This window comes from Branchiostoma lanceolatum, chromosome 18, assembly GCF_035083965.1.
Source record: "Branchiostoma lanceolatum isolate klBraLanc5 chromosome 18, klBraLanc5.hap2, whole genome shotgun sequence".
NCBI classification, from domain to species: domain Eukaryota; kingdom Metazoa; phylum Chordata; class Leptocardii; order Amphioxiformes; family Branchiostomatidae; genus Branchiostoma; species Branchiostoma lanceolatum.
Genome location: NC_089739.1, coordinates 8,079,800 through 8,091,841, shown reverse-complemented (window position 1 = coordinate 8,091,841; position 12,042 = coordinate 8,079,800). Strand labels below are relative to the sequence as shown.

The 12,042-nt window shown below is 43.4% G+C and overlaps 2 protein-coding genes across 6 annotated transcripts in view; both read left to right on the top strand.

Annotated features, from left to right (window-relative positions):
• The first annotated feature begins 2,304 nt into the window (after nt 1-2,304).
• On the top strand, nt 2,305-10,529 carry LOC136424450 (phospholipase B1, membrane-associated-like). The gene is made up of 15 exons (XM_066413051.1): nt 2,305-2,433; nt 3,836-3,924; nt 4,190-4,250; nt 4,594-4,652; nt 4,957-5,024; nt 5,657-5,700; nt 6,183-6,291; nt 6,537-6,588; nt 6,879-7,025; nt 8,054-8,145; nt 8,426-8,501; nt 8,869-8,979; nt 9,418-9,513; nt 9,743-9,808; nt 10,358-10,529. The coding sequence occupies exons 1-15, from the start codon at nt 2,388-2,390 to the stop codon at nt 10,388-10,390; spliced, it is 1,149 nt and encodes a 382-aa protein (XP_066269148.1). The 5' UTR covers nt 2,305-2,387; the 3' UTR covers nt 10,391-10,529.
• Nucleotides 10,530-11,610: 1,081 nt separating this feature from the next.
• The window catches only part of LOC136424629 (extracellular sulfatase Sulf-1-like), a 92,772-nt gene continuing 92,340 nt past the window's right edge, over nt 11,611-12,042 (top strand). For all 5 annotated transcript variants that reach the window (XR_010753903.1, XM_066413252.1, XM_066413247.1 and 2 more), the window contains exon 1: nt 11,611-11,723. The gene's annotated coding sequence lies outside the window, so the exon portion shown is untranslated. The remainder of the gene's footprint in view (nt 11,724-12,042) is intronic.

Sequence of the window (12,042 nt, the reverse complement as noted above, 5' to 3'; positions counted from 1 at the left end):
GGCCATGAATTATGCTAATGAGTGCCTTATGCATAATTCATGCAGAAACTACATAATACCCTTACAGTCAATGCTAAAGATGTCATATTTGAGGTGTAGGTAGTGGGAGGGGAATATCCTGCATTTTCCCGAAAATGTTGCCATTCTAGTTTCTGTCTGTCTTTCTGTCTATGAACAACATAACTCAAGAAGTCAGATGGTCCTTTCATTGTTGTTATTTGGTTTGTTACCTTCGCCAAGAAGGTTATGTTTTTGGGTGTGTGTGTTTGTCTGTCTGTCTGTCTGTCTGTCTGTGAAGAGAATGATTTGAGAAGACCTGGATGGTTCTTTATGTTATTTGGTAACTTGGTATTTTAGTAGGGTTAGAATTAACGACGCTTACTTTTAACAAAAGATCATGTCCATTTTCCAGCTTTCATAACTCTTGATTTGGCCGTAATGTTAAGGTTTCAACTTTGCTTCGACATTTCTCAGACATTTTGATAAACGCACAATATCTTCTATTCAAGACTGGTGTCCTCTCTTTGATCTAAATCTTCATCCCTCAAATCCCTATTCAATTTCACGGAGTAACTTGTGAACAAAAATTGCTGATAAATGTCTGGATCACACCACTAATATGCAGTCTACATCAAATATGGTTTCCGTTTTATTCAAGGGCATATCTGACGTGTTCTAATGACTAAAGGAAGTCATTAGGCCCCACACAGTTTCCTCAAAGTGCATTAACCTTAGTTCCGTGCAACATACATGCGTTTGCAGATTCTCCAGGTGACTTATCCAGGGTAACGTTCGTTCGGACTCTCTTCACCACCAGTGCCCTTCCAATGTCCACTTCCACTAACCCTGAACCTTAAGCTTTATTGGCACGCTGACAGACATGTCTGCATAGTTGTGTTTTTTTAGTCGGTAAAAGTGTCATTTTCTTCCCACTGCAAATCATCCACAAGTCACCCATCAAATATCGTCTGATTTTGACGTCAGACAGACAAGAATGAAAACGCAAAAGGTGCATGTGGTGAAGCAGACATATGGGCCGCGCATTCCAATATCGATATCATGTCAACCTTGAATTAACAGCCCACTCACGCTAGGTATACGGAACTCAAAAAGGCTATGAGACCTTTACTTTCATTCAATCCTACATTAAAGAGTACCGTTGAAAAGCGCGCGCGCGCACACACACCCACAGACACAGCACACAGCTCACATACACCCCCCCCCCCACACACACACAATGTGCCTATCTGCGCTTGCAATTAGAAACCAGCTTTATTTTATAAGTACTTTGGCAAAAGTTTTACTTTTTAAACCGCAGGAGGCGTACTGGCAGGTACAAAATGCTTCTGCATTAACAAAGAAATGCCATCCTTCCTCACTGGACACCAAATTTACACAAACGTCCTTGTTCACGCGTCTCACTGCCTTTGTTGACCTTCCACAACCGTACCTGGTTGGTCCAATGTAGGTCAAGTGCCATAAACACATCCAACAGAACCGCAGCAGCAATAAACGTGGGAGTATAACACATGGAACGCGACAAACTGCCCAAAAACATAGCAATAAATTTCACCGTACGCCGTCTTTGTGTAATAGACTTATTACCGTGAAGATAGATTTTTAATATTTTTCATGTCAAGTGCTTTGCATCTTGATTAGAATGAGGCAGCGGCCGCCAGAACATTTGTTTTAATTCACACGTAAAATAGAGAACAATGGCTGAATCATCGCGGATGTTATGGCCTTATGACGCAGGTATGTCGACAAATTTAGAAACGGTCTGAAAAACTTATCAACTTTGTTTGAAAAACAAAGGTGCCCTGTTGATATTACCATTGTAAATTGTCTACAACCATTGTAGTTGCGAAGATAAACCAAATCCGGTCACCAGACGTTTATGCTAACTGGCACAATAAGAAATCACAAAGATTAGATTGTGCATGACGGATGTAAAAGAGACAAGTCGATGTAAAGAAATACATATGTGGAAGAGATAGAAAAAGAAACGAAACGTCGAAAGAAGAACGACATAGGAAGGGAATCGACAACAATTTCTTGTCTTTCTTTATGTATTATCTTACTCCGTGTCTTTTATGAATAGCATTATTGAACAAATTCCAGGGGTATCTTTATAAACTCACTTTCTAGATAACACTTATCAGCGAAAAGGAAGGGCGCGTCAATTAAAACGCGCTCGGCAACCAACGCGTGATAAATGTGCAAAATTAGTTTGGACGCACATGAAATTACCGTCTGCAAATTTACCCCCATTTCTTTCAGATGTCTAAGATAGCGGCAAGACATATAAGGCGGGATTCTCGCCCTGAATCCGACACTTTTCCTTCGGCTCTTGTTGAAGCTGTACTCCACTGGACCACCTCGACATCATGAAGTTCCTCGTCATTGCTGCCGCCCTCTTGGTGACTGCCGCAGGTGAGGTCTTTAACTACCGCACTGCACGAACTGGCCTCGTATCCCGGCGTATACGTACAGGGATTCCTCCGGAAATATTCCATATCCCGGTGCGGATTTAGCGTATCCGTTAGTTATAACGGATACGCTAAATCCGCACCGGGAAATGGAATATTTCCGGAGGAATCCCTGTACGTATACGCCGGGATACGAGGCCAGTTCGTGCAGTGACCGCCTCTTTCACTAGCTCTCGTAAATCTAGGAGAACTGTAAATGTCTTGAAACGGTACTTGTGACACACTTGACTGGAGCAATGTGCCACGAAAAGGCTTTATATTTATGGTTTTGCAACTTTGATGGTCACTATGTCTTGATATATGTGCAAAAGATTTTCTTTACCCTCTTCTTGAGCTTTGACCAACTTTCTACATTACCCTGAAGTGAATAGTACTTATTCAAGTGTTTGTCACCATGAATGATTTCCAAACGACCACTTTCCAATTTGAAACGAGCGTAGGATACATTCACCGGCCAGTTTTGGGATCCTTTCTTTCAAAGCGACTTGCATATCGTGCCTTTAACTCTTTTGTGTTTGCTGTTCAGTGACCACACCGTCATTCGAAGGGGACGAAAAGCCTTCGGTCCCGTGTATGGGGGAGCCTTAGACGTCAAAACCCTGCACCTAAAAGAACCCAACACACTTATCGAAGAGAGTATGGGTGACCCGGTGTACCTGGGAACATTACAGGCTCACAATCTCTCTTGCCACATGTTTACTTGGAATCTAAAGTTTCTGGGTTCGAATCCCCAGCAGACCTTAATGCTGTGCCATTAGGAAATCCACTTTATTTCTATTTGCTCGGTCGACTCAGGTGAAAATGAGTACCTAGCTTACAAAAAGCCATAAGTCTCAAGTTTGAGGAGAGCCACGTGCGTACCTCTAGCACGTTAAGATCCCACCTCAGTTATCGATAAGAGTACAGGTTCTATCGGGTGTGAGTGGATCAAACATTACAGTCCTTTTGTACCATTTGTACAAAAGTGGTATGGTACGCCTAAATTCGGCTTAACGGTTACTATTATAGTATAGTATGTGGAACAAACAAACAACGCAATAAACAAGACCACAGCACGTCCAGGTCAAAAGATACAAAAATTGAAGTTCCGCTGCAGTACCAAGGTCACATACCAGGGGGCCCAAAATCGACCTTGACCTTCGGCTTCACAACACCCGCCCACGTACCAAATATCATCGCAATCCATCGAGAGGCTCTTGAGTTATGCTGACTGGAGTGGTGCGGAAACACAAACAGACAAACAAACAGACAGACAAACAGACACACCCAAAACAACATCTCCATTTTTCATGGAGATAACAACGATTCCTGACCAACACCCTTCCCTCCATGCCCCTGCCCTGTAGGGTCGGACCAGAAGTGGAAGCAGTACAAGGACGCCCTCGAGCACGTGGCCGCGGCGGAACAGGGAGCATCCAGCAGGTGGACCCAGCCGGTATGTACAACAGGAATGAACGAATGAATGAATGAATGAATGAGTCAGTGAGTCAGCGAGTGACTAGCAACGGAGTGGGCGAAGACCTGCAAGCTTCCTTTAAAACCTTAAATAACAGAAAGTCGATAAAACATTCACGTTTAGATAGATACTTTTGTCTTAACATGTACGTACTTCATTGTGCCAGCTAGCTACATAGCCCGTACTCTGTGTGTACCTGTGCAATGATACAAGTGTGATATGTCCTGTTCTGATTACCCGACAGGCTGTGGGCTTCAGTAACTTCGACTGCCAGGTCCAATACTCCTCCTCCACCCCCACCTCCGGTAGGTTCAAATTCAAATTCAAGTTGAAGTCTAACTTGCACGCTGACGTAATCATGATATTTTGTATTAGCTATTCAAATTTGCTAGCAACATGGCGTGTCATTTCTGCTGTGTTTCTGACATATTGACACAATCGCTGTCATATAACTGAATTATCTTAGACTTTAGATCCTCCCACAACTTTGTTGCATTGGTCGACTTGTCGAAGGGTTTTCCTCCAGATGTTGCGTGGCTACTGCTTTGTCTGCCGATGTGTTTAATCCTAGTCTCGAGCGCTATGTAACTCGTGAAAAGAAGACGCAGTGAACATTTTCTTTAATATGTTTAATAATTTTTTTCCCAGTTCACCAGCTCCGCCCCTCTGACATCAACGTGGTTGCCGCACTGGGAGACTCCATCACCGTAAGTAGCTTAGCTTATGTCTACCTCTCTACTGAGTCAAGGTTGGATGTTTTCCTGTGTAGTAGAACCTTTTGAAAGTATCAAAACACAAGTGAAAAACCCGCGCAACGTGCATGAGTATTGGTGCGATGTGTCGGGATTCTCAACTTTTCTGCCTTGGGATGGGCATCACTAATGTAGACTCTCAACAGAGTTTGAGTGGAAAAACAGTTTGTAAATTGTCGCGATGTGTTACGGAGAGACTATGGACATCTCTACCATTGGATAGCCATCACTAAATGTTATTTCTTAAACCACCATACAGGCGGCTAACGGTGCGCTGGCCGGCAACGTTCTGGAGGTTCTGACTGAGTACCGAGGCGCCTCCTGGAGGTAAGCAACAGCATGGCAGAGTTGCACGATCGCTGGAACCGTCTTTTCAAAGCCTTTATTCGCTTTCGGTCTAGCTATTGTAAGTCCCAATTCCATTTCGAGGTCGCCGGCCTAGCGAAATGGGGGTGAGGGGGATCTAGTCTCCATCCTCTTTGAATTGAATATGCTTGTTTGTTGGTTGTTTGTTTAAACCATTTTTTATTAATGAGAAGTTCAAATCGGCTTGTAGGCCGCTTTTCATTGAAGTAATGAGGGAGGACATGCCAGACATAATATTACAACGATTCATAGATACGTGATTACAGTCCTAATGAATCTAGAAACATAGAGCAGTATCCATACACATGCATGTTATCACAAAACGTATATACGGTGAAAGGCCGTGTCTGTAACATCTGATATATATAGATATGATCGATGCCAACAAACACTGACAATAATAGTACCAACATGTACAGCAAAACAGCTCTTAGTCATCAGGTATCCAATCCTGCCTCATATAGTGTCTATTAGCAAACGTTTCTATTTGGCAATAGACGGTTGATTGAATTGCCACTCATTTCCACATGCGATGCCGTTCTTTCCTGGGTATGATTTTGCCTCATTCTTTCCCCCCCTCTCTCTCTCTGCAGCATCGGCGGCGATGGTACCCTGGAGGACACCATCACTCTTGCAAGTAAGACATTTTCCATGTTAGCGCTTGTATTTGAGGATAGCCCGTCCCCGAGTTAATGAACCCATCATGCACGCTTATCAAAAAGAGTAGGGATCCTTCCCGATGTGAGCGGATCAAAACCATTCCTGTCTAAATGGGGTAGAGGAATGTACCCGAGCAGACTTTGTAACCCCTGCTTCTTCTATTGGTCCAGTTAGTCTAGCCCTTCTTATCTTGATATTCATTACTTATGGAGAAGAGATGCTGTTCCAGTGAATGTTGGTTCAGTGAGTTAGTTTAGTGCCCGCAAGTGGTCCCTTGTGGTATTGCACTGAGAAAACTCGTTAAAAAAATACTCATGTATAGACGCCATATTTTGACACTTTGCTAGGACTAATCTCAATAAGATATTACAATATCGATGCACTATCGCCGCAGTTTACTACTTGACTACTTTCTTAGAAGTTAGGGTTCATTGCCAACTTTACTCTTCCACACTTCAGATATCATCAAGAAGTTCAACCCCAGCGTGAAGGGATTCTCCTTCGGAACTGGCAATGTCTACAGTTCCGGCTCTAAGCTCAACGTCGCCTATCCCGGCAAGGAGGCAATGTGAGAACATACAGAGCTCTAACCTTGTTACATATACCCTAAGAATCAAATATCATTAAAGAAATATGTAAAAGAAGGTCCATACTGTACACCGATATCAAGATCGTCTAAAAACAATACATTTCAATGCCTGTAAACTACACTGTATTTGAAAAGCAAAATACATGTATGATTACATAAAACTTTGAGATGCTCTACCAAGTGTCAATGTGTAATGTATGCTTTATATTGTTTTTTTCCTCCAGCGATATGCCGGGCCAGGCTGATGAGTTGGTCAGTCGTCTGCAGAACTCGGTGGTAAGTTAGCAGTTTTGGCACTGCCATCTTAGTATCAGCAACGTTATCAATCTTCAACAAGATTACGGTCCCGGCTTGTTCAACTCACCTTTTGGCGGCATTGCCTATAGCAACGTATTTCTGATTATTTGTGATTTTGTGATTTGTGATTTATTGAAATTGTAAACGATACAATACACGTGGGCCACAGGCAGCTGTTGCTGGTGCTTGGTACTTGCTTGCAATGGCAGTGGAACCCAGAACATTTAGATTCTAAGACAACAACTCTAACCACAAGGCTGTCATTCTAGGAGATTGACTACCAGAATGACTGGAAGGTGATCACCCTGTTCATCGGCGGGAACGACCTGTGCGCGTACTGCGACGACAAGAACCTGAGGAGCCCCGCCAACTACCAGGGCTTCATCCGGGAGGCGCTGGACAAGCTGCACGCGCAGGTCAGGCTGCTTTATCATCATCTGTAGGCTGAGGCACTGTAGCTGTATTACCCTTCGGCGTAACACACCGGCCTTTGTATCTGAATTAATCGGTACACGTATAACTTCCGTTCAGCGTAACACATCACCTTCTGTATCTGTATAGCCGGTTTAACCGCTCTTCACAGCGTAACACACCAACTTTGCAGGCACGCGGTACGACAGCAGCTGATTGTATTGCACTGAACGACCTGTCATACCTAATTTTGCACTGGACAAGCTGCGTGCAGGTCATCAGATTGTTTTATTATCATCACTGTCACACGTGCGTTTTGATGTCCCTGTCACACAGTATGAAAATTCAATCCGCCGATGAGTCTGCAGTAATACGCCAGGTGCTCGAACATCGAACATCTGTCCCTGGTGCTGAAAATAGGGATGTGGTTTCCACTACTTGCAAAAATGTTCAACCTGAGGAGCACAAGAGGAACACTATTTCATTCGAACGTATCAGTACTTTCTTCTGATCAGATAATATCGAAATATTTCCAAATTATTTTTCCTCCCTATAAGAGGTTTTGTACACGCAAGGAGGTTATTTTAACCTCCTTGGTACTTTTTTTTCACTTTCTCTCCCATAGCTTAGTCAGCCGTCGGGGCAGCATAGCTCTCAGTGAAAGCTCTCCACTGCTGGCGGTCTTCCGCCAGTCTGGTCATCTGGTTGGCTGAATGACCGGTCCACTCCTTTAGATCTGTGATCCACGACCGACGGGGACGTCCCCGCGGCCGCGCACCCTCCGCTTTTCCCTGAAGGATTGTGTGTGCAACAGTGCCTTTCGCCCTAGACACATGCCCGAACCACTGCAGTTTTTTTTTCTTTTTAACTAAGGACAAGAAACTGTCAAGTGGGCCTTGCAGAGTATGGATGCGTTTCTTGACTTCTTTGTTTGTGGTGTGTGATGTCCAGTGAACTCGTAGCAGTCTGCGATAACAGTTCATTTCAAACGCGCAATTCAAATACCATCTGTTGACATTCCCCTCGCCCGCAGGTTCCCCGTGCGTACGTCAACTTGGTGAACATGTTGGACATCGCTGAGCTGAACAAGGGACAGCTCACCTTCACATGTCGTCTGCTGTCCGCGTAAGTATGACGTCACCTCCAAGCAGATGTAGGGCTATGTCAAAACTTAAACTTTTAGGACGCGGGTTTGCTGTATACATGCTGCTCTCTTTGCTTAGCAATCAGCTCTACTCGGAAAGATTTTGAAAACTGATTCGCCATCATCAATTCCTCCTAATTGCACTATTTCAATTAACGCATCAGCGAGTTAGTCGAATATGAAATGCATAGTTCATAGAAAATACCACCAACACATCCGATAGTACTTCTAACGGTGTTTCTATTTTTTTTTGCTCTGCAGTTTCCTGTGCGACTGTGTGACGTACGCCGATAACAACGCTCTGAATGAGATCCGTGATATCAACGCCCAGTACCAGGTGAGGAGGCATGCTCGTCTAAAACAGTTCTGTTTGCAAACAGACTTGAAAAATACTAAATTGTCCAGTCGTATAACCTCCCTTCGGCGTAACACACCAGCTTCGCGACAGCAACGACCGATTTCGAGACGAAAATTAGCGACGGCGGCTGGCTTAATCCCAGTGATCCCACCAAACGATTTGACACACCTAAACCATTCATATCTAACTATAACTGCCGTTTGAAGCTTAGAAATCATAATTTATGGGAAAGAGCATGATAGTTGAACACACAGTGCTATCTGTGGCCAAGGAAGCGAAGATAGACTCAAACATTAAACTTAAACTCATAATCATGTGGAATCCCACCTGTTCCGTTCTTTCACAGGACTCCCTGCGTGAGCTGGTGAACTCCGGCCGGTACGACACCCGTGAAGACTTCACCGTGGTGCTGCAGCCGTTCTTCGAGAACACCCCCATCCCACTCAGCTCCAGCGGGGTAAGTTAGTCGTGATCACAGTTTTAAACCAGCTAACCAAGTCAATAAACCATTAGCTACACATGATTAACCTGTTCGTTAATTATTTTGTTAGGTAAACATGAAGTTTTATATGTTGAAGAACAGTTGAACGATGGTCGTTGGTTGTTAATGGTCAGTGTGAAGTATTATTTTTGGCTCATATGTCTGTTTGTGTGTGTGTGTGTGTGTGTGTGTCTGTCTGTTTGTGTGTGTGTGTGTGTGTGTGTGTGTGTGTGTGTGCGTGCGTGCGTGCGCGCGCGTGCGTATGTACATAATGCAGCGTTGCCATATATGCTCAGTGCTGCAATTTTGATAGCCCCAAAGCAACAAGTCTGCCATGGTTTTGCCATCTCTGATTGCTTAATTGATTTATGTCTGAGGTACACCACATTGATGTTTCTTAACCGTGTTTTTCAGACCGGCGAGGCGGATCTGAGTTACTTCTCTCCTGACTGCTTCCACTTCAGCGGCAAGGCCCACGCCGAGGCCGCCGAGGCGCTGTGGAACAACATGGTGACAGCCTTTTCCTCATGTTGTTCTAGTTCTATTCCTGGATTATACAAAAATATGAATGTAAAAAAAAAAATAAAAAAAAATAAATAAAAAAGCTTTTTGAACACTTCAATCATAGTTTGTAAATCTGGCACTTACAATTGCATGTTTTGTCAAGTCCTTTCCTAATCTGGCATTAGATTCTTAATACGACCATTATTGTAATGAGATACGTGTCTCTTTTCCTTAGCTGGAGGGTGAGGGACAGAAGTCCATGAGTTGGACCCTTGGCAGGGATGTGAACTGCCCCAGTGCCGTAAGTAGAGCTAAGCTATTCACTTGCTCCCTATATGTGCTACTGTGATGCTTGAACTTTAGCTATAGCCCCTGAGAAAGGGGTCTGATTACACATTTAGACAGTATGCATTCTTTGGAAATAGCGTGTGTATGTGACCGAATTAACCGGAGTGATGAAAAATTCTAATCTCAAAGCAGATCTATCATCGGTGGCAAGGCGGTATCAAGGGCCAACCAGTGGCTTTTGATACTGGTTGGCCCCTTTTTGATACTGCCTTGCCACCAATAATAGATCTGCTTGGAAATTAGAAAATTTGAAAAGGACTACCATTTACATGTATTATGTTAAACTGTACTGTTACTTACCCCTAAACAGCACACCTTGCCCTCAGCTACATATGGCGAAAAGCATTTGATAAAAACAACCTACATGTACAGCTTGAGCCTAAGAAAACAGCAATAACTCATAGCTCAATTACCAATTTTTCGATGAAGAGGGAGGGGTATCTGCCTTAAAACCTTTCATCTTTCATGCCTAATTCATGATTGTTCTTTATTCTTTTTACAGACCAATCCTTATCTGAGGACCAGGCTGAACTAATGACGTCAGCATTTCCGTTGCCATGCCAACGAACGGGAAGAGCCGATCTTCAGTTTGCAATCAACTCCAAATTCAGCACAAATAAACATGCTTAGTGTTGAACAGTTCCAAATAAATCTTACCTTATCTTACTATCAAACCTGTTGTTTTGTGTTTTCTTGCTACTTTTACTATTTGTGAGTTGTTTGCACTCTACAAGCAGAAGGCTACTTGTTTTTGGACATCTTTGGGCATTTTTTATTGCGCTATTTTTGGTTCGGCAGGAGGACAAAAAGAAAACCTGACAAAATACACAGGCCAATAATACGCATAAAGAGACGTCCAAAACAAGCCGGAGGGTAACCTGCCTGGAAAGTAAATTGTTCATGGATGAGGATTAATTTCGAAACGGTCCGCCTTTCTATTCTCCAAGCAGAGGCGTCGATCGAGAGGGGTAGTTTTGTCCGGGATTTTAACGTTCCTCTCGTTAAAATCCCGGACAAAACTACCCCTCTCGATCGAAGCCTCTGCTTGGAGAATACCGCCTTTCTACAGCGCCATCTATTGGAACAGTTTACTACTGCAGTCAATATAAACCAGATAATGATACTAGTATTCTAAAGATACTAGTACTCAACAGCTAGTTTGATCTTTGTCAATAAACAAATCTATACGCTTTTTGCAAGTAGATGCTTTAATGACGGTAATATATGGATGAAATTTTACATCCTTGGATTCAAGTACATAGAAAATTTATAAGCAGCGAGTGAGTGAAGATCATCAAAATAATGGTCTCTCTCTATTTGTTGTGGTGAAGTACAAAAACTACATATTAACATGTTTGGAACGTTTTTGTTGCCTGATAACAACCATGGGCCCAACATGTGCGCTGTTTTGATCGCGCCAACACTGGATTTGGCGCGATATAGATTTATGCATTCTGATTGGCTAATGCGTTGAAGCTAAGGAGTTTCGTCACCCAATCAGATTATGGGATCTGAAGTGCCCCCTTTCCGTAAGATGGCTCTGCATGGCGTAATACAGTATACCGTATGACAACCAAATATAATAGTGGACCACAAAAACGGTCTTTTAACAAGAAAAATGGACCCAAATAATAGAGTAAATTTCTATTTTCAATATATTGTATTCATATTGAAAGAAGGCATAACTTTACTAGAGCCTAACTTGAGGTAAGGTATACCGCAAAACTTCTACATGAGCCTTGATAAAGAGAGAGTTCAAAAGAGTTCAGTGCAGCCTGGCGGAAGGTCTGCGGTGTACTTCTCACTTCTTGCGTGATTCCTGCTAAGATTTCTCCAACTTGGGCGGTCTTCTTGTCTCCAAGTCCAAGGTAGGCTCCCTCTTTACCAAGCTATGTGGTAAGACGTTGTGTGGTTCCTGCGAAATACGTAGTTTCTCGATGATTTTGAGCCGTGGACGAATCGGAGCACCAGGCAGGCCGAGTAGTGGTGTCCTGCTGTGCTGAGGTTTTCAGTAGACTCTACCAGTCTCCCCCGGTCGCTGGGAAAATAGTAGAAATTGGCCAAATAGAGTCAAATGTTTGAAGGGAGTCGGCTACGGAGATAAGGTCAAATTGTAGCCGACTCCCTTCAAACATTTGACTCTATTTGGCCAATTTCTACTATTTTCCCAGCGACCGGGGGAGACTG